Source organism: Camelina sativa, chromosome 11, assembly GCF_000633955.1.
Source record: "Camelina sativa cultivar DH55 chromosome 11, Cs, whole genome shotgun sequence".
NCBI classification, from domain to species: domain Eukaryota; kingdom Viridiplantae; phylum Streptophyta; class Magnoliopsida; order Brassicales; family Brassicaceae; genus Camelina; species Camelina sativa.
In genome coordinates, this window is record NC_025695.1 from 43,594,063 (window position 1) to 43,617,737 (window position 23,675).

The 23,675-nt window shown below is 36.4% G+C and overlaps 1 protein-coding gene and 1 pseudogene across 1 annotated transcript; both read right to left on the reverse strand.

Annotated features, from left to right (window-relative positions):
- LOC104728933 (putative FBD-associated F-box protein At5g56390) lies at window positions 2,115-10,980 on the reverse strand. Its single transcript, XM_010447843.1, has 5 exons — window positions 10,462-10,980; window positions 10,296-10,364; window positions 9,881-10,015; window positions 2,555-2,611; window positions 2,115-2,423 (listed from the first exon to the last, which is right to left on the reverse strand). Exons 1-5 carry the CDS (start codon window positions 10,978-10,980, stop codon window positions 2,115-2,117), a joined length of 1,089 nt encoding a protein of 362 aa, XP_010446145.1.
- LOC109127440 lies at window positions 14,320-17,910 on the reverse strand (annotated as a pseudogene).

The window sequence follows — 23,675 nt, forward strand, 5'->3', positions numbered from 1 at the left end:
GGGGATCTTCAGGACGTCAAACATCCTGCACATATAGGTTTTATTCTCCAAATCGACAGTGAACACACACCTAATTCCATCGTTAACTTGGTATATCCAATCACTGGCAGATAAAACAGCCAATCCACCGAATCTTCTAAGTGGTCTATCAACATGTTCTCTATTTTTGGTGTACATCTTGTTTTCGTTTTACCAGCTTTTGTCCTCCTACACCAAAACCACCACATCAACATATAGCCATAATGAATTCTACCATCGACACAATAGGATAATCCACCGCCCTAACCATTGCTACATTTAGGGACTCAGAGATGTTGCTACTCATTACATTGTACCGATTACCAGAGAAGTGTGATAGTGTCCAATGGGATAGACCAATGTCTCTAAGATAGGCCGCACAAGCTGGCTTGCAATTCTTAATTTCTTTCCACCAGTACTCGAAATCACCGATTATGTAGCCCTCGCAGCTTTTGAAACCATGTTAGCAAGACCACCATAGTGGAACTGATGCTTTACATTCCTAAATAGGTGGACTGCACATGCTACATGGTGCGCCAGTGGATGTACCTTGCCCATTGCAGAATAAATGGATGCATGCCTGTCTGACAAAAAAACCGAATCTTCCTCATCGCGGACAAACTGTTGTAAATGTTTAAAAAACCATACCCAACCATTGTCATTCTCGACTTCGACTGCTCCAAAAGCGAGTGGGAAGATCTGCATATTCCCATCTTGGCCACTGGCCGCCACAAGACATCCTTTGTATTTACCTTTCATGGCTGTCCCATCGATTACAATAACTTTTCTCAAATACTTAAACCCACTGATGGACGCACAAAACACAAAAAATAAGTATTTAAACTTAGTATTCCCTTTTTTATCCACGCATGTCTGAATATCTTAGATCGTCCCTGGATTCGTCGACTCAACCAAATGCAGATAGGTTGCAAAAAAACGATAACCTTTTTCTTCATTGCCACGGGCATCATTCATGGCCAACTCCTTTGCGTTCCATGCTTTCATATAGGAAATTGTTACGTTCAGCTCTGACAGCACCATCTCAGGTAGCTCACAAGCTCGTGGACCTCTCTTCCCATTTTCAAATTTTGCTTCCAAGAGTTCAGACAAAATCTTGGTTGTCGCCTTATCCTCATATTTAGACCTGGACAAAACATCACAGGTGTGTTTCAAAGTTACAGCTTTGATTTCCACATTCTGAGAATTCGGGTGGTTGGTTGCATATACTCGCCAACCGCAGTTCTTGTCCACGCATGTTGCAATAACTCTGCCTTTGTCAAACTTCCCAATTCTGAATTTGAATAACCTTTACATGGCATATACACACATCGCTTGTCGTAGAGTTGCCTTGCTCTCAAATATCCGACTTATATAAGTTGAATCTTCAGCTTTTTTTAGGTCCATGTTTCTCTCCTGTCTTGGCGCGCCTTTGACATTATCATGAAAAGGTGGTGCATCTTCCAACAGCAAGGGGTCATCAACGTCAAGGATTGCAGATCTAGCTCTCTTACACTCCTCATCCCTAATGCTGACCTGGCTAACTGTTCTTGGTTGTTCTTCCTCGTCGGGCTCATTGCTCACACCCTGCCCAAACACATCTAATTCATCACCCAGTCTCATTGTCGACTCTCCTTGGTGACGCACAACACCCTCAACTGTATCTATTATTAAGTAAGGATCCCAGTTAATACGATAATCGTTGTTAATTCTCTCACTCCACTCGTCGAAATTGTAATCAGGCTCATCCTCATAAACGGAAATAGACCCTCTGCATCCCTAATATCTTCATCAGTGTTAAATGTATTCGACGACCAAACTGCCACTTCAACCAGGCTGTCTTCCGTTGACAACTCGGCTTTTGATGCATGTGGCCCAGCAGTCCTGTCAACGCTTAAATCTATGACAGTATTACTCAGAGTGGAACGGTTGTCCACTGACCCCAAATAACATACATTCCTATCACTCGTTGGCCTGTTTGGGCAATCCCTGATTTGTCCGCCATCTTTCTCCATTATAGTCGGCATAGAAGACAACAATGTAGACATATAGTCGTCCATCATAGAAGACTCACTTTGTTGTTCTTTATGTTGCGAGTTCTACCCTTCTTGTCCATTAACAACACCATCAACTCTTTCACCTTTGTCTTGTACTTTGTCCTGTGCTTCTAGTCCCTCCGCATACGCCAAGAGGACATCATCGCAGAGGGGTTCTTCTTCCACCCCGCACCCAACAGCCTCCGAAACTTCCTTAACTGTAACGTACAACCTCATCCTAAGAAACTGAATTATTCTCCTTTTCAACAGCGCCAACTCCACATCGTTGCTGACTAAAAAAAGGGGCATTTTCCCATTACTTAAAGGCGCCGTCTCACCTGAATCACAAAAGGTCATAACCACGCTACACTCCTTGGTTAAACGAAAAACGGTTTTGATTGTTGTTTCAAACTCTCGGAAACATGTGTTAATTCCATATGACACACATCTTCCCATTTCTCCATGGGCAGGAATAATTTCCATTATCCGTTTTCACAACATACCCATTCGCCGCGAAGGACACACACGGTTTCTTCCATTTCTTTCTCAAACCCTATGTCCTGCCAAACCAAAATAAAAAAATTAAAACTACACACTTAAATACCCACGATATTTAATGACAAAAACTTCTTTAGATCCCCAACCACCAGCATTAATGGCGGACGACTATACCTTCTATGGCTGCTTTGGAGGACAACACCTATAACTTCTCCACAGAATTTTTGTCCACCACAACCATACAAATACTCACGTCGGTCGTCTCCTTAAAAATCTCCTCCGCCTCGTTTCCAAAAAACAAAAATAAAAAATTCTCCAATTACGTAGATTTTTTTAGACCTGGATGCTCTGCAAATTATCCAGCAAACTCCCCATTATCCAACCCTCTAGCATTAACTACACGTCTTGTTAGTCGGTAATAAGTCCGCTCAACAACAGCTAACCAATTTCGTAAAGTCCACCTATTTGTGGTCTTCCATAATTATTATCGTCCACAATAACGATACTATAATTTATAAATTGTCCACGAAATTCTCTACCATGTGGCCCAGGAACCGCGTAAAATCACGCGCTTATCTCTAACCGTGTCACACTAACTCATCATGCGCCTGTCCCCTCTCCTTGTGCCGCCATCGAACTAACGTAATTAGGAGGGCAATGTAGTAAAAGCCTATACTGCCATGTTTAATGATTATGGCAAATTAGAAAAGTTTTTAACAATATGACACATTTGATAAAAATTACAAAAAATATGGCAAAAATGGCAAAAATTCCAAAAAGTACCCTTTTGCCCTTCTCCCATCGTTCACGACACTTAAACAATTAAACAGAAAAAAATATTTGTTTCTTCTTCTCTCTTGTCTTATCATCTTCTTCTTTGTTTTTTCTTTTCTCCTCATAAATCTTCGTTTCTTCTTCTCTATCTTGTCTTATCACCTTCTTCTTTGTTTCTTCTTCTTCACCGCACATCCGCCTGAACAGTCCGACGTCTTTGGATGTAATGATGAATTTCTTCCTATAGTCACTTCTACGGCGAAATCCTCCGCTTTTTCCGCCTCCACCGGCCCCGGTCGGCGAGATAAGGGGACCTAGTTCCGAACCCGACCCTTGGTATGTAAGAGAAGTATTGCGTTCTTTTATATTTTTTGAAGAAATCCAAAAACCCTATCCTTTCGTCTTTCTCGTTTTATTTGTTTCGAACTAGCTTCAAAGCCGCTTAAATCGTCTTCCGTGTTAAGAATTTTTGTCTGTTTCTAACGAAAATAGTTGTTAAATGAAACAGGGAATTCGATTTGATAGACCAGTTAATAGATCCAAGATCTTTGTCCATCCAGTTTTTTTTATATGAAGATAGACCAAATGTTATCTGATAGACTATTTTTTCTCGATAGACCAGTTACAGGATCTGAAAATTATGTCCACCCAATGTTTTTTATATGACGATAGAACACTTACTATCTCATAGACATCCTTCAGGAAAGGTTTTGGTCTACCGTTACTTTTTTGGTCACTCCGTCTTTGGTAACTTACAAGTTACCTACTATGCAGGAGGTTGACGACATCCACCAGGAGAGGTTCTTGTGTATTGTTAATTTTCTTTGAAGAAATTCGATTATATCTACTTTTCCATGTCTAACATATATACTTGTCAACTGTATAGGTTATCTCAGCAAATGGACCACAATATTAACCCCACATACTTGTCCACCGAATTTATTTATGTTGCTCAGTGTTATGTCTTAGTAGACCAAATTCAATGCAGGAAATGTTTATTTTCCCCATTATTATGTCTCCAATGCAGGTCTGATGACCATGCAGGAACTGGGTATGTTCTCCCTCCGTAGGACTAGTAGTTTCCTCAGTTTGAACATTCAACAGACGCAGTAGGTGTCCACTGTTTACATGTTTGTCTGTAATGCATGTCTGCTGACCACGAAAGCGCATGACCTATAATACATCACGTAGACCAGTTAGAACAGCCACGGTATGTCCACCCCCATTTATGCCTATTTATGTCTTCGTTTTAGGTGGACTAGACTAAATAGGCATGATTCATGTCCATCACAACCATATCTGTTTGGTCATCCATTGTTGATTGTGAAAATTGTTACTCAAAACTCGTTTGTCTCTCGATTAACTAACATATTCATTTCTCGTTACTGTAGTAATGTTGTTGGGGTACTCACTGACAATGATGTGGCCATGGTGGACCAGATCAGGCAGACAAGGTAGATGTCCACTCGCTGATGGACCATTCGCAAGTCACACAGGAATTATTAGTCCATTTTTGTACAAACAACACTTAATGTTTGTCCTATGCGGTGGAAATTGTATATTTGTTGTTTATGTCTACCGTTTCTTCTACCACTATCCTAGTCGATGGACATGTATTCTTGTTGTTTGTGTCTACCTTTAATATGGTTGTACAACTAATGCAGTGTTTTTTGGTCTACCTTATTGTCATCTCTCTATTACAATATGACCATAGCCAATTTAATGAAACTTGTCCATACACAATCTATTGGCGATAGACATTCTAATGTTGTTGGACATGTCTTTATGTTGTTTTTGTCTATCTTCCCGCGTATCTCTGTCCCATGCGGTGGAAATTGTTACTCAGAAGTTTTTGTCTACTCTTTCTTTTCTTCTATCTCTATCCTAGTCGATGGACATGTATTCTTGTTGTTTTCGTCTATCTTTAATATAAATGTACTACTAATGCAGTATTTTTTGGTCTACTGCATTGTCATCTCTAAAATGAGACTTGTCCATATACATTCTAATGTCGATAGACATTTGAATTCCGATTGAAAATCTAATGTCGATAGACATTATAATTCTGATAGACAATCAAAAAGCCATCTCCAACAGACAATGTTCCTGGACCAAAAAACCTTCTTTGACAACAGACAAGGGAATTTGCAGGTGCCCAGATTAAATGCCTGAACATTATCTCTTTCTTAATTACCATTATCTCTTTCTTAAATCTATGAAACACCCTATGGACCATAGCTTTGCTCCCATTAATTCATGTCCAATCGTCATTAATGTGCGTCTTTTGTTTGAATTGCCCGCCAACGTTTCCGCTCTATTAAGCCGAGGGCAAATTCATCTTTAATCATCTCTCCCAAACCCAAAAAATGGCAATTCTCACGAACTCAACCGAAATTGGCATTTTTGACAAGTTTTTAAGCAAAAATGGTATTATTGGCCAAAATCCCTTTTATAATTCTTTGAATATAGTAGTAGGTCCAAGAAAGTTTGATAGTTAATTAAAGATGGCACCACAATACATAACCTGAAAAAGCAAAGACTTGTGTTTACACCATCTATTAAACCAACTGAAAGCAAGATTCAACAGCGAATCCTCACGCAGAGTGCAGAGACTTGGACAAAAGAAAATGAGAAATTTAACGAGCTAAAATTTGGAAAAGGAAAAGCATGAGAAGTTATATAGTAACCAACACTGTATGAATTGACATGTCTTGCTGTAAGGTTTATGACAGTCAAGATTTGATGTTAGCTATTTCCTATCTTCTTTTTGAACCGTTAGATTCTTCAATCCTATTTCCTTTCTAAATATTTTTTATGTTTTCCTTTTTCTATTGTCTTTGCTATTATTTCCTTTTTCTATTGTCTTTGCTATTATTTCCTTTCTAAGTAATTTTTATGTTTTCCTCTTTTTCCTAATTAGTCTGTGTTATTTCCTTTCTCCTATTAGTTTTTTTAGATTTATTTGCTATTTCCTTTTTTCCTTTTCCTTTTTCCTGTTAATCTTCTTCTAGAATCTTTACTTGATATTTCCTGTTCTTTTGTTACTGTTGAGACTTGGGGGTCAACTCACTAAAAAAAAAACCAAATTTGCAATTGTATAATACATTTACAAGCATAAATTAAAAATTTCATAAATGTTATGGGGTCAGTTGATCCCCCTCCTTATTCACTAGCTCAGCACCAACCTATAACCATTTCTATTTGTAAACTCCATTTTAGAGAAAAAAAAAAAACTTTTGCCACCTATTAACCATTTCTATATGTATACTCCATTTTAGAGAAAAAAAAAACCTTTCCAACCTATCCTAAAATAGAGATCTCCATTTTTGTGTCCATGTTAAGAGACTTTTAATTCAATTTTCATAAAATCATAAATTACATATTAGTCCCTTAAATTTTATGTATTTTCAAATTTTATAGCCAAATAAAGATAGTTATTATTTATTTCATACTGAAACTTATTAATAATATAGAGACAAAAATGTTTAGCAATTCTTAAGCAAAATTTAAGCAAAAATTTTGCAATTTTTTACACTTAGTAATATTTTCAGATTTGCTTCTTATTTGTCTTTTCTTGTTCGAAACACTCGACTCCATTTTTAATTTTGTAACTCGAATCCCCATTCAAAACGTGACCTACTTCTTGAGAGTTAGTCGTATATAAAAAAAACTACTCAGTCCGTATGTATAGTTCTAGGTTTGGTGTGTCGCATGTATCATTTTTATCTTTGCCATTGTGAATATGGTGTGTAGTAGGTATCATCTCTCTTTGCTATCGTCCTAATCTTTGTGTCGCTCGCTATGCTTGTGATCAGACCCAAATTGCCAATATTATTCAACATCCAAAGCGCCAACTCTTCCAACCTTGAAGACTTGATCGCGATTTCCAGTTTTGAAAACCGGAACAAGATGATCAAAGTAAAAGCTGATAGCTCTATGACACAACTATACTTCAACAACAATGTAGTTGCTCATCAATTGATCTATCCCTTCAACTTGACAACCCACGATACAAAATTTGGGTCCTTAAGATTCGTCTCAGACTTCAAAAGCCTTCCTTGAACACAAAATGGAGCTCCAGAAACAGCTGCAGAACAACAAGCTGGAATTCCAAATTCTAGCCACCTTCAGAGTCAGAGCAACATTGGGATCCTTACACTACTCGTTTACACTGCTTGGGAGGTGGGAGGTGCGAGCTTCAGCTTACGTCTCCACGAAACGGAGTCCTGCTTACTCATCACTGCACTAGGAAGAAGAAGAACTGACGGTTAGTTAGTATTTTATATTCGCATTTGTTTTGTGATTGTTGATTCATGAAAGTACCCATTGTGATTTTTAACAGATGTAGAGCTGGTTTTCAGACCCTGTTACCAAGAATTTGAACTTACTGGAAGAGTTGTTAATATGTTACAATGGGTTTTTGTTTGTAGCTGCAAGGGAATCAATGTCAAGACAAAGGTGATTTGACAAGAGCTATATTTGGTGGTTGTTGTTGGAGTTGATTGTTTGCTTCATGGTGTTGTCTCCATGGCTTTAATTAGCACGTAGTTCATTATGAAAGGTACTGTTGTGGAAGTTTTCTTTTGTCTTAGGTCAATGTCCTAGTTTTAGCAGTTGTGCAAGGATTGTTTTTCTACATTTCACTTATCTGATCCCTTAATTCAAACTTTTAAAGCAAACCACTATAATTTTATGTTATAGATGTTATTCACAAATACATCTACAAATAAAACCTACACATAAACGGATCTGAAACATTTACCTATTTCCTTATCTATTAGACTAAAATATATAATCTGAAATGTGTAAAACTATTAAACTTTAAATCGAGTACTAAATGTCATTTTTTATAGAAATTAGCCACCAATATTAGGAATCATAGTCACGTCACAAATGAATATTATTAAAGTTGAACGTTTGACTATTATCAAACTTTCCAAAAAAACAAAGATTCTGTTTAAAAACATTAATAAGATGCAAATCATTAGCCAAATTGACTGCATGAATATGACCTCTTATTTTGTCCAAATAAAAAGTACATGATCTCCTATAAATCGAAACCATCTACTTTTCAGATACATATTAGTCCTAATTAAAGCCCAAAAAAAAAAAACACACAGAGACATCATATACATTGATCAAGCAAAACGATGAATTTTCTCTCTTGCTATTTGCTTAACTGAAGAGCCGAACAATACATACCCTTATATACAATATTACACATTAGCAACATTAATTTAAAGTACACTCCAAGATTCTCTTTGCATATCCTCTATATAATAAAACGAAAGTACATAACATTTTTGTGTAAACTATATAATATGAGTTATAAGATTAGTTATTTGATTATTTGATAGGTTATAAGTTATATGGATTGTAAACATTAGTTAAATCTCGTTAAAAAATATTCCAAAAAATAAAATAAAATCTACACAAAATATTTAATTAACCATATATAGACAACAAAATCTCAAAAATTAATCACTCTTCCGCAAATTAAGAGTGATTTTGATTATACTAGCAACAAAATCTCAAAAAAAATTCAAGTCTTCATATTTTGTATATAATTTTATTGCATAATATTTTATTCACAACAATTTTTTAAAATAATCATATAAATTATATTTTTTTATAAAAATTACAATATAAATAAAAGAAATTTCAACTTGTGCTCTAGCACGGGTCCTAATGTAGTTTAATATTAAAAACAAAAAATACATGTCTCTATTATTGTGTAAATAATCAACAAAACTAAGTTGAATGCAAAATGAATTAACCACCTGAAAACATGAGATGAGTGCAATCATAACCACCTAAAACCAAGAGATAAGTGCAAAATCGAATTGGAGTATTTACGTACGACACATCAGCGAATGCTTCTCTATATAGGGGATAGTTGACCATTGACAAACAAAAAATCATTGTGTTTTGACTGCATTGTTAACTTCTAATAGTTGACCTTCAAATTTTGACAGTCAACATATCAAACGGTGAGTGAAAAGACATGAGACACTAATGTAATATGAATATAATATTTGTTGGTGAAGCCAGATATGGATGAGAATCTATGTTATAATATTTACTCTCTTATATAGTTAACTTTATATGTTGTGTGTGGTGTGTGTGAAAAAGAAAAAACATCAAAAGTATATCTAACATTCAGACCAAACATAACCCAACGTTGTAATGTTTGACATGATTTACTGTAGCTTCTCTTAAATACAAGCTGACAGGTAGGTGAACACCTAATGGACAATTCAACTCCTTGATCATCTCAAGTTTCTTCTCGCTGTCAGTGGATTTTGGAGGAGACAGTTACCTTTTTTAAACAGATTCCGTTTCTTAAGATATATCCTAGCAGTTCTTTCTCTTCTTCTTTTCCTTCATAGGCTGTCCATTCTCGATAACAAACATTTAGGAACTGAACTCGGTTTAATCCAGCAGGGGCTCGGTTCGTCAGCCTGATTGGCATGGTACTGATAGTACATTAGACAATGAATTGGAAAACAACCTGGTCAAAGACACTGAATGAGTTGGGTTGAGATTTACATATGTACCTGAATAAGATTGAGAGATCGTAATTTAGGGGAATCTCCAAGCAAACGAAGAAGTAGGTTCAACCACTGCTCATCACATCTGCATAGCGTTAACTCTACAAGATGGTGGAAGATACTACCAACATGATATGCATCCTGCATGCATACAAGACAAATTAAGTACAAGAAAGGTTAGTGGCTAGAGACCTGATCACAAGAATACCAACTATTTCCAATCGTGCAGATGGCAGAATGAAAGAAACCACAACTTGCAATTAAGAAGAAAATACCTTTGAGGTTGATAAACATAAAGAGAGACAAATTCAAAAAAAAAAAAAAAGATAAAACATAAAGAGAGACACTTGACTGACATAATCAAAGAGCTCAGAATATTCCTCCGAGGATGAGTCTGATTAACGTCAATAGTTGCCCTTACAATATTAGGCATTTCATTCTCAATGGCACAAAACCCATAGCATTTCCAACGTCTCCAAAGAAGGAACATCTATCACAAAACCATGTGCATTATCAGTATCTTTTTCTTATGATTTACACATGCCTAGACGCTTTAGAGAAGGCACTCTAATGGTGAAAATATTCACATTATCATCAGGACACTGCACCACAACCAATTCTTCAAGCACAGGACAACTTGATAAAAGCTTGTTGACAAATTCATCACCACCTGGATACTTCAAGAATCCAAGATTCAGTATTTTGAGGGAAGGGAAAGAAATTAGACAGCTAACATCGTCCACAAGAACCGCGTCAACTAGTTTCAAGGTAACAAGCAATTTCCACCGTGTGTACAAGCTCCTTGGAAGTATGGTTAAAGATGCACTAGAAGGGCTGATGAACTGGATATGCAGTTCACGCACAGAACACTTATCTGCAGCTCTAATCCAGACTCTAATATCTTCAGCACCACATGTTTGACCAAGTATGAAATGCAAAGTTTCTATAAATGGACCCTCGTGCAGAAACAAACACTTGTCTACAAAGCAGGAAAATCTTTCATAATCAATGTTTTGATAGCTATCATCGTATACGAGTATAGTCACAAACATCCAAAGAGACTTCCATTGTTTTGACAAAACCATTGTGGCAACAACATCTTTCATTGTAGGCAAAAACGATAGTATTCTCAAGAGCAAAAGGTAACTGATCCATGATGCCGTATAACCGTTCATACGGAGATATTACGTTCAGAATCATACTCGGTGTTCGATTGATTAAATAGGCTGAGGTTAATACACATTCACCCCAAAATTCAATGGGTAGAGCAGCTTGAAAACGAAGCGCCCTGGCTATATTCAGTATATGTCTATTTTTCTTTCGACCCTCCCATTTTGTTGAGGTGTCCCGACACAAGATGTCTCGTGAACGATCCCTTGCTGCTTGCTGCTTAAAGTACTCACTCAAACAAAGAAATTCTGATCCATTATCACTTCGTATGATACGCACCAGAGTTTGAAACTGTCGTGATGTCATGGCTATAAATGTTATGTGGAAGCTTACGTGAATATGGCTCCAAGACTTCATAAATTATGCAGCAAACTTCAATCTAAAGTTTTTTCCCATAAGCAATTCTCTTCCTCTTTCAATCTAAAGTTTCAAATATTTAAGAAATGTTTGAATACGAATTTGAACAAAATAGAAGACAGATAGGCACACGGAAAGAAAATGGAAAACTTAATCTCATAACCTGCTAAGCAATGTTTCGGCCTTCTAAGTCTCTTTGGAATTTGTAATCATTTAATGGACATGGTGGAAACGACTATGTTTGAGTTTGTATGTGCAACTTGGCACTCTGTTGACCAATTTATGAAGTCTAGCTGCAGAATTTATGAAGTCCTGCAGCCATATTCTGAAGTCTTGTAGCCTGATTAATACTCTTCAATAATCCTGATCAATAAAATTCCCCAGCAGTCATTTTTAACCATATTTCTTAAACAAGTTTGAAACCATTTCTCTACAGTCATTTTTTTCTCCCCTGTATACTCTGCAGTCAGTTTGAAACCATTCATGTGCAAAAAATTGAATGACATATGCAAGTAATATTTTTAGGGCTTTATTTTGTTTGCCTCTCATTTTCAATTTCCAATCTGAAATCTTATCTCCTTTTCTCTTATTCAAGCACCACCATCTCCAAACCCAGTTGTTTTCACCATTTTGTTTTTCACCAAACCCAGTTACCCTGTTTGTTTTCATGTAACTTTACATACTGGTTGTTTTCACCAAACCCAGTTGTAGGAGTTTGAAATCTTCTCTGAAAGCAGACAGAATCCAGGATTTGTCTCTCCAACAACCTCTCTCAAAAACCTGGAATAAAATAAAGCATAGCCTAAACAATGGCTGAAAAATCCCTTTTATAACATTAGAAGAAGAGCTATCATAGCCTAACCAATAGATAATATCATTACATAACCAATAGATAAAGTCAATAACTAAAGTTATTACATAACCAATAAAAAGTGATCAACAAGAGTTAGCCTAATGGCTCAATAACAGACTTGGTTTTCATATCATTTAGTTGTCTACGAAAACTTTGGGAATTACACTTGAACAGTTAGAACGCATGCGACTACTTACTCTTTTAACTCTTTGTACCCTTAACAATCTTCTTCTTAACATTCTTTTTTCCGCTAGGAGTTTTACTCCAACCCACCTCTATTCTCAACTCTAAAATAGAGATTGCTATTTTTTCCTCTATTCTTTTTTTACAAAGGTTACTCTATAAATAGAGGAAAAAATAGCAATCTCTATTTTAGATGTGAGAATAGAGGTGGATTGGTTAAAACTCACCTTTAAACATATGAAATTTAAAGAGCCAAAATATTGGAAAGAAAGAACACCCCAAGTTCTATATTATCTTGTTAAGATTCAAATCCAAAAACCAAAAAACACCAAAGAAAAAAAATGTTAATCATAATTGACCATGACTTCAGCTGAACTCAAGCTGACAGATGGGTGAACGCCGGGATGACAAAGACAACTCCGTGAGCATCTCAAGTTTCTTGTCACCGTCCATAGAGTTAGGGGAGATAATAGTTGCCTTTTTCAAACAGGTACCGTTTCTGAAGATAAATCCCACTAGTTTTTTTTTTCTTTTGTTTCTTGATAGTTTACCCATTTAAAGCTCTCAAGACTGTATAAAAATACATTCAGGCACTGAGCTTGGTTCATTCCAGCACGGCCGTTCTTCAATCCGGAGGGGATGGTACTAAAATAAATGGGATAGAGTTATGGTTGATTAGATAAATCATACTGATGATATATTGATGAAAATAACCTGATAGAAATAAAAACGTAATAATTTGTACATATTTTACCTGGCTGAGTTCAAGAGCTCGTAAATTTGGGGAATCTCTGAGCATACATATAAGTATATTCAACCACTCTGTCTCACAAGTGCATAACTTTAAGTATGCAAGAGAACTGAGGAGACTACCAACAGGATATGCATCCTGCATAAAATACGGCAGTTAGTACATGAGCATTGTAGTGCCAACAAATTTGGTCACAAGAGGATATAAATAACAGCATGCAGTAAACAACATATTACCTTAGAGGTTGGTAAGCAGAGGAAAAGACGCTTGACTGAAGTTAGGGAACCCAAAAGCTGCTCAGTATGGGGATGAGAAATGTCGACATTTGCTTTCCCAATCTTGCACATATTATTCTCAATGATGCGAAAACCATGAGAATGATCAACAATGTCCAAAAGCACTCTAAAGAAGGAGCATCTATCACAAACCCAGAAAAGGAATAAATGTACACTGCATTAGATCAAAATATGTACTGATCAAGGAAACTGAAGAAACTGGGTTTAGAATATGTACTTACCTTTCCAAGTTTGAGAGATTGTAATTTAGGGGAATCTCTGAGAAGACACATAAGTAGTAGATTCAACCACTTTCCCTCACATGTGCATAACTTTAGACGTACAAGGCAGCCGAAGATACTACCAACTGGATATGGATACTGCAAAAGAAACACCAGAAGTACAGGAGCAATGTAGCATCAACAAATATGGCACGTATTCATGGAAGAATGATAGAAAAACAAGCCTGAAGTTACGAAAAAAATACCTTTGAAGATAATAAATCAAGATGCTTGACTGTGTTGGAAATTGATCCTTTGCCTAACATGGTACTAATGATATCAGAGATAGAAGGTGATGAAGAGAAGTGGTGTGGTGAAGAAGATGAGAGCATCGTGAGAGAAGAGAAGAGAAGAAGTATGTTGTGTCGTAGAGGAAGAAGAAGAAGAAAAAGGAAAAATGCCTATGGGCCATGCTGTTTTATTTAAAGGCCCATATATGTCAATGGGTTATTTTGTGTTAAGAGATAACAATTAGGGTAAGATAACATCTAGTATAAATATGTAAGATTGTGGTATTAACAAGATAAGAAAGTATGAGAGTTTAAGCTAAAGAGTGGCTAAACCTACAAAAACCTTCAGACTGAAGTAATAGAAGCAAGAACTTCCGAAGGATAATAAACACTAGTGACGTCAATAGTTGCTTTGACAATCTTAGGCATATTGAGATCGACACTAATAGAACCACAGCTACGGTCAACAATGTCCAAAAACTCTAAAGGGGCACTTATCACAAATAAATGAGATTCATCTATATGGTAAAACCGCAGTACTAATCTTTTGAGAGAAGGAACAGTAATGAAGAAGATTTCCACATTGTCATAAGGACATTGCTCCACAACCAAATCCTCAAGAGCAGGACAATTGAAAAAAAACGAGTCGAAAAAAATTTCACCAGGATACTCAACAGAATGAAGGCTCAAAGTTTTGAGAGACGGAAAAGTCGTCGGTGATGAAAAATCCACAAGAATGACACTCTTAAGTTTCAAAGTAACAAGCTATAAGAGGTGAAGCAGGGTTTATTCTCTACGCGAAAATCTTTCATAGCTGGAGTTCAAGCTATCATCGTATACAAGTTTTGGCACCGTCATCCAAACATGTTGCCATCGTTTAGAAAAAAACCATTGTGGTTACCACATCTGTGGCCGGCAGGAACGACAATATTCTCCAGAATAGCTCATCAGGCAGCTCACTAATCATATCAATCTCCATATCCACTTTTAAATCAAGCTTTAAGCGTTTCAAAAGATTTACACTTTCTAAGTCAAAACCTGAAAACATCAAAAAATATACGAACAAATCAGATTTTGAAAGCAACAAAGGATATCAAATTCTAAGTATGTGTTTTTCTCATGAACCATGCAAACAATCATAAGCAACAACGCAAGGTCAAAGGCAAACCTTAGCGAGGTACATAACCCACAAATAGAAAGTGAAGCAAACAAAATCCAAACTCACTTAGTGCTTAAAGTTAATCCAGGAATTATTTTTATGAACTAAACTTACAAGTTAGAAAATCAAATAAGCACGACTGAGAGAATCAGAAGAAATTCACAGTATAGGTAAATTACCTGAAACGGCTCTGTATAATCAGAAAAACAGTTTTTTTTCTCTACTGATACGGTGATACCAACTTCTCTTAATATAAGAATATTAATTGATTCGAAAGCGGTGCAACTTTCAAAATTCTTCGACGCTTCAGGTTCTAAGAATTTATGACTATTTTTCTAACCCCTAAGGGTAAAGGGCTAATGTCTTTATTAGAATAATAGTCGCTGCGTTTCTCAAAGCAGTCGACCATTGGGAACAAAAGAAAACGGAAATGAGTAGTTTTTTTTTTTTTTAAAGTAAACTAAAAATGAATGTTTAAAGGTGATAAAGACAAGCACACAACAAGCAATGAAATCTAACCTTCTCAATAGACTGAAATGGAGCAAATACCATAAATTAAACCACAAACTAATGAAGACACCTAAAAAATTCTTTCTCTGAGAGAAAGCAAAGAGTACAAAGCAGCCTCAATGATCTCTATATATTATAAAGAAAAAACATACAAAGCTGCTTTCTCATACTGAGCAGCTTGTGCCTTCTATAGCTTCAGTCAAGCTAGCGCATTGCATTATGTTGATGTTCAGTCGACTGACTTCGACTGGCTTCGCTGTCTCTGTATATTGAGCGCATAGCATTATATATGTAGAAGTTCACTGATTGTCAAACATGAGATACATAGCTGATTACCTGATTTACAAGACCTTCCTCCTATACTATATGCAAAAATAATCTCTTTTTTTTGGCTCATATTGTATTCATAGATTGTTATTAATAGCAAAGTTATAAATTGTTCATTTCCTTAATATCTTTCTAAATCTTGTTATCTATCAACTTAAATAACTCTTTAAGAAATTTCAAACGACCAAATTTTTGTCTCAAAAAAAAAATGAAAAAAGCGGCCAAATATTTTGATCAAACAATACATAACTCATCTAAAAGCATAAATGGAACCACCCCACTCCTCCAACTAGAGGTGTAATTAATCACCAACAAAGAGAGCAACCCCTGTTTGAGGAAGATAGAGATATATCCAAGAGTTCCAAGAACCTTTTCCTAACATAAAAACATTCAATGAGCTAAAATTAAGAAAAAGATAAACATAACAAATTTCTAGTTGCTTATCTAAGATTAAGATATAACACTCCAGCTGAAAGCAAGCAGACAATCTGGTGAACGCCTAGACGATACTGGAAAATCCTTGAGCATCTCAAGTTTCTTGTCGTGGTCAACAGGTTTAGAGGACTTAATAGTGGCCTGCTTTAAACAGCTTGCGATTCGTAAGATGAATGCTACTACTTCTTTCTCTGTTTCTGTTCCTAGATATTTTACCCATTCAAAGGTTTCAAGACTAGGTAACAGATATTCAGGCACCAAGCTCGTTTCTTTCCAGCATGGGCGGGGCTCACCATCACGAAAGACATGGTACTGATCAGATACAAGTACATCTCAACATATCAATAGATTGTACTAATATAGTAACCTTATCTCAATGACACGGAATGAATTGAGGTGAGATATATGTACATACCTGTTGAATTTTGAGAGTTTTTAAATTAGGGGAATCTCTCAGCACACGTATAAGTACATTCAACCAGTCTGTCTCACATGTGCATATAGTTAAATGTAAAAGAGAGCGGAATACTCTACCAACGGATACGCATCCTGCATAATTTCAGTGCATGAGAAGCGTAGTGTCAATAGTTTTGATCATAAGAGAAGTCAATTAGTGACCATATCAAATGTAGTTAATGTGTAGTAAACAACATGTTACCTTTGAGTTTGGTAGGCAGAGAAAAAGACTCTTGGCTGAAGTTAGAGAGCCCATAAGCTGCTCTGTTTGTGGAGTTAACAAGTCGATACTTGCGGTGATGATCCTACTCATATTACTCTCAGCGATACGAGACCCAAGCGAATAGTCAACAATCTTCAAGCTTTCCAAAGAAAGAGCATCTATTACAAACTCATGAAGAACATTGTTTACTTTTTCTAATAAGGATAAACGCTTTAGTGATGGCACTCTAACGCTCCAAGTGGTGGCACCTGAACATTCCTTCAAACCCAAGTCTTCAAGAACAGGACAACTGGATAAAAGCTTGCTGACAGCTTTACTACCTGCGAACTTCACGAATTTAAGCTTTAACTTTTTTTAGGGATGGGAAAGAAACTGGGGTAGCAGCAAATTCCATCAGAATCACGTTTTGTAGTATCAAGGTCGCAAGCATTGTACAAACCCCACTGTATAAGTTCCAAGGAACCATGACTGGAGGTTGACTACTACTAGGAGAAGTATCGATCTCGATAACCAGTTTACGCACACAAGATTTATAATCTGCAGCTCTAGCCAGAGTATATCCAGTACCAAAGATTTTACCGAGTTTGAAATGCAAAGTATCTAGAACTGGAGCCTTGTGCAACACCATAGACCTGTCTACGAAGGTAGAAAATATTTCCTTATCAGTGTTCTGATAGCTATCATCGTACACAAGCGTTGGCACCATCCTCCAAAGAAATCGCCAACGTTTTGACAAAACCATTGTGGCCACAACATCTTTAGCGGTAGGCAGTAACGACAATATATCCAAAAGAAGCTCATCATGTAAATGACTTAACCTGTCCATAGTTAAGAGCTTTCAGCATCCGGAGAAATCTAAAAGCCTGAAAACATCAAAAAAGACGAACAAAGGGATTTATAAGATTCTCAAGAGCCAAACAAATCAATAGAATTCATAAGCAAGGACGCACAGTAAAGCAAAACCCTAGCGAGATATATAGAAATAGCAACAAACAAAATCCAAACTAACTCCACTAAAATCGTAGAATAAGCAAATACTTTAGAAATCTCTCGTGTAATTCATAAATTAATTATTAATTATAAATAGAAATTGGGAAGTTAATCTAAAATAAGACATTTCTTAGCTAATATATTTTAATTACAAATTTAAACCTAATTAATATTAAAGCCATTATCTGATACATAAAAAAAATCTGAACTAAATACAGTATATGTTTTGTTGGTGAAGATAACTTGTATAAAATAACAAATAATAGCACATGTTTGACATTAATCTTACTTAATCAATTGAAAAATATTCAGTTTTATACATTTGGGTTTGATTTTGCACTGAAGATTGAACCATACTGGCCGTACCAGAAATTTCAAACCAACTAAAACAAGAACAGACCGTATTATTTCCCTTAAACACGATCACATCTCCACTAAATCAACTAAAGGTAATTCGATAGTTTATTTCCTAATGGCAATGCAACAAAATGTTTAGGTTCCTTTCTAACTTCTGAACCAAGACTATCCAATTATCCCAAACCAATATCAGAGCCAAAGAAGCTAAACCGGAAATCAGTAGTTACAGTTGAATTAGACTAAAATGTAACACAGAACAGAATGACATAACAGTAACTTGACTCAAGAAGGAGCGTGAGATGTTCCTCTCATGTGAACGAGGTAAGTGATTTGTCTCTTAACTAGGTTTAAGACACAACAAAAAACATTTAGAAGACATTCGAAATTGCAACTTAAATCATTGTAAAATACATTTATTTACATTCGTGTAAGAGACTAGTTATCGTCTTGTTCTTGAGCATTTTTAGACAAATAATGTTTCTTTTCCAACATCACACGTCCTCTATTAGGAAACTTTAAACCACCTTGACGCTTCTTCAAGGTTTTCAACCAGTGTGATTTCTTGCCATGTCCCTGAGACTTGTGTTTTTGTTTCTTTGAATGCCTTCTATGTCTCATCAGACCTTCCACAAGCGCATGGAATTGCCCACCTCGGTGCTGCTTCTTACGTGTAATAAGACTTTTGGTTTCTGATTTCCACTGTCTCTCAACTAATTTTTCTTTGTTTTTGTGAAGTGTCTTCTGAAATTTCTTCCAAGGTGATGCCTTACGGCCTTGCTCCTTTTTATGGTGGTAATAGTGATGGTGGTGAAAAACTTTTCCTAGTTTCTTTTTCAATCTTTTAAACCGCCCCATCGCCTTTTTCCTCTGTTTTGCAGGATCGTGTGACATGTCTCTCTTTTTATGTGGAGCACTGTCTTCAGAGTCATCATCATCACTCTGTGGTGTATATGGTGAGTCTGAATCAGACCCGGACTCGGTGACACTTTCTGTCTGAGTTTCCCAGTTTGAGCCAGAGTCTGACTCAGAGGTTTCTTCTGATGATTGCTCAATAGAAACTGTCCCAGACCGTGTCCGTTCACTCTCGGTTTCATATGAATATTCATCCCAACTTTCAGCTTTTTGATCCACCAAAGTTGGTTTCATATTACTCTGACCTGGCTTCTTGAAATCAAGGGCTTCGACAGGAAGAGGTTGTGATGACTTGTTCCGAACAAACTGATCATGAAGAGGAAAAACTGGATCATCATGGCTCGGAACTGATTTCTCTGCTTCATTTTTCACACGATTAGAAACAAATCTTAAAGCAGAAAGCTGTGTATCAATTAGTTCCATTGCATCAGTGACTTCTTCTGTCAAACCATCCTTACTAGGATAGCGCTTTAAGGTTCCTTTTGCCTCAAACAGTTTACCACTTTCTGAGATTTGAGATCCGTTGACTCTCATTGCAGAGGCATCCACCACATTCGACGGTTTTAAACCTAACTGTGATGCAAGTATCTGTATAACAAAATTTAAAATTGACAGTAACCAAAATTCAGAACACAAGAATACTGACAACGATCATGAAGATCAGAAGATGTATAAACAAAAATGTGAATACAGAATTTTTTTTTAACTTACCTCTGATTGTCTAAGGAAAATTTCATAGGAAACAACATCTAGCAATCTCTTCAATAGTAACTAAATGTCCTCATCCAACTGCAATTTGAAGGTTCCCTAATTGATGTTAAAAATACTCTGATTAGAGAAAAAATTATGATTCTGGAGGCTGAAGATGGGGTAATTAAAATGTCACCAGATATGCCTCGGGATTATATTCAGTCCTTGAATTTGAATCGAGTAGACCGTATAGTTTTCTCAGGGATTGAAGATTACGCACTAAATTATCGGGAACCATCATATAGAGTTTATTCAGAAAACAAAACGAAGAAGAAGAAATATAAAAAGATGCGAGGAACGGAATTGAAACACAATAACCGATTGAATTACATATATATTGTTTTGTTTTTCGCTTTCGTGTCTGAAACGCAACGTTGGTTCCTTTTTAATAACAAGAGAAGAGCATCGTTTAAGAAAAAATAAAGACGTCGTCGTTTTATTAAGGATCTTCTTAAACTCTGTTTTTTTTTTTGAGGAATGCTTTTTAGATTTTATTTTCTACAATTGAGGTTATATATGTAAGATTCAGATCACAAAACAACCAAACAGATTTGACTTGACTAACGTGTCCTGCCCTTTCAAGGATGACAGTAGCTTCAGTCGAATGTAAGATGACAGGTACTGGAACACCTTGACAAAAATGACAACTCCCTAAGCATATCAAGTTTCTTAACAGGATCCCTAGATCTAGAGGAGATAGTTGCTTTCTTTAAACAGCTTACGTTTCTTAAAATAAATGCTACTACTTGTTTCTCTTCTTCTGATCCTTCATATTTAACCCATTCCAGAGTCTCAAGACTAGTTGACACACATTCAGGAACTGATGAGCTTGGTTCATTCCAGCAGAAGTGCAGGTTTTGAAAGCCCCGGCACTGAGATATAGAACTACGGTGCATAGTGTCATCATTACTGGCAAAATAACCTGATCGAAGATAACTAAATATAATTTGGATTTATAACAGACAGTACCTGTTCAAATTTGAGAACTTGTAATTTAGGAGAATCTCTGAGCAGACACATAAGTGGTTTCAACCAGTCTGTCGTACATATGCATAGCGTTAGATGTACAAGACGGTGGAAGACACTACCGACAGGATAAGCAGTCTGCATAACAAGTACACAAGCAATATAATGCCAACAGATTATATCAAAGACAGAACCCACACTTTGTAGCAATGTAGTGCCAATAGTTTTGGTCATGTTGGTTAGAAAAAGGAACATCAAGAATGCAGAGTGGTAAAACGTTATAAGGAACATCATGTATGGTTAAGAAGATATTACCTCTGCGGTTGATAAACGTAAATAGAGACGCTTGACCGAAGTAATAGAACCCATAATGTTCCGAATACGATAACTAATGTTGAGATTTGCATGCACAATCTTAGGCATATTATTCATGATGCAACAATATCCACCGTCAGAATTAACATAATCGTTAAATCCATCAGTATCATCAAAAATGCTAAAGCTTTCTAACAAAGGAGCATCTATCACAATTCCACAATCTTTGTCTTCTTCATCTATGTAGGAGTCGAGGTCAGTAATAAGCTGCTTACACCGAAAGCATAATATCTTCAGAGAAGGTATTTTGACAGTTAGAACGGACGTCAGATTGTCACCAGGACATTGTTCCACAACCAAGTCCTCAAGAACAGGACAGTTAGATAGCAACTTGTTGACAAATTCTTCACTCGGGTACTTCATGTTTACAAGGTTCAATATTTTTAGAGATGGGAAAGTAGAAGCTGGCAAGGAAGAATCATCCACAAGAGTCGTGTCATTTAGTTTCAATGTCACAAGCATTCTACATCCCCCGGTATACAAGCTCCATGGGAGTATGACCGGACATTTCATGGCATGACTATTAATCTCGATATCCAACTCACGGACAAAACGTTTAACAGCAGTTCTAACCCATACTGCAATATCTATAGCACTTGACTTCCAACCATGATTGAAACGCAAACGCAAACTTTCTAGAACTGGAGCCTCGTGTAACAACAAAAAACTGTAAACAAACCGAGAGAAACTCTTGTCTTCAGCATCTCGATAAATCTTATGTTCATACTCAAGTCTTGGCACCAACATCCAAAGAAACTTCCATCGTTTTGACAAAACCATTGTGACTACGACATTTTTTGAAGGTAGTAGCGACAATATTCTCAAAAGAAGCTCCTCAGGCAAATGACTTATCCTATCCATATGAGCCATTCCTTTTTCAAATCCTAAGCTTTCAGTTTCCACAGATTTCTCTGTTAGCACCAGAAACTTGAATCTACAACAAAGATAAAACTAGGTCTTTTAGTTGTTTCGTCTTTCAAAATTACCACAGGAACCTACATGATATATAAGCATTAAGCAGCCGAAAAAAAAACTTGTCAACAAAAAGTGAAGGTCTCTGAACCAGGTCTATATCGGACTCCTTGGCAACCGTATGCACTCTGAACCAGGTCTATATCGGAAAATAGAAAGATTGCGCACGCCACGAGAAATTGCAAGACTTATCCATGTTTGAACATGTGTAGAACGGCAATTCCTAAGTATGAGCCATATAGTTTCTAGGACAGGGGCCTTGTGTAGTAGCAAAAACTTGTCAACAAAAAGTGAAGGTCTCCAGAACTCAGTGTTTGGATCTCTATAATTTGGTTCCTATAAGTAAGCTTTTGGGGACATGTTTCCAAAGTGAACACCAACGTTTTGACAATAGGCTTGTGGCCACGGCATCTTTAGTTGTAACGAAAGACAGTATCTTCAAGAGCAAGTCATCTGACAACATATTTATCCAATCCATTGCAACCGAACCCTTAAAAACCCTCAAAAGTTTCAGTTATGTGTCTCTGTTAATTTTATTGCCGATGCTGGAGAATAGTAAGAAAAAAATAGGTCAAAGCATCTTTCTCAAGCCAGTATCAATTTCACAAACCCTAGCCAATTTAATTATAATTAACAGCATACGAAGAAACTTATAGAGGGAAAGAGAGGTTTGACCTAATAGCTTGTCGCCTACAAAGTGAAACCCTAAATCGTCTCTACGAAGAAAAATATATATCCTTTTGTAGCTATCGAGATAGTATTGAAAATCCTTCAAATTAAAGGGGTGTGTAGTGTAGACTGTAACTTACAAGAGGAGCTTCAAAAAAATGGACTTAATTATGAATTTATGACATCTGAGGTCTCCTTGGGTTTGAAAAATCAAAGAAGTAACAGCAGCAGCAGCAGGCTTGCGAGGAGGTTTTTTCCTAATCTTTGAAACAGCAGTTTGGTTGGTGCCAGACACTTCTTGCAAACTTGCATTCAAAAAAAAAGAGATGGTAATTGGTAGCCTCTATGTGCACATAGAACCTGAGAGAAGGGAGTCCGCAGTTGTAGACAAGTTCATCTATAAGAGCAAAGTCTGTAAACAATATTTTAGTTTGGGTAAAACTCTAAATATATTTAAGAAAACTATTCATCATAAAACAGAGTTTGGGAAGAAAAGACAGTACAAGTCTTGAGAAGTCAAAACTTGAAAAATTTTCAAAACAATATAACTGCTAGAATGAAAACGACAATATCATTATATCTGTCAGATCCGGGAGAACT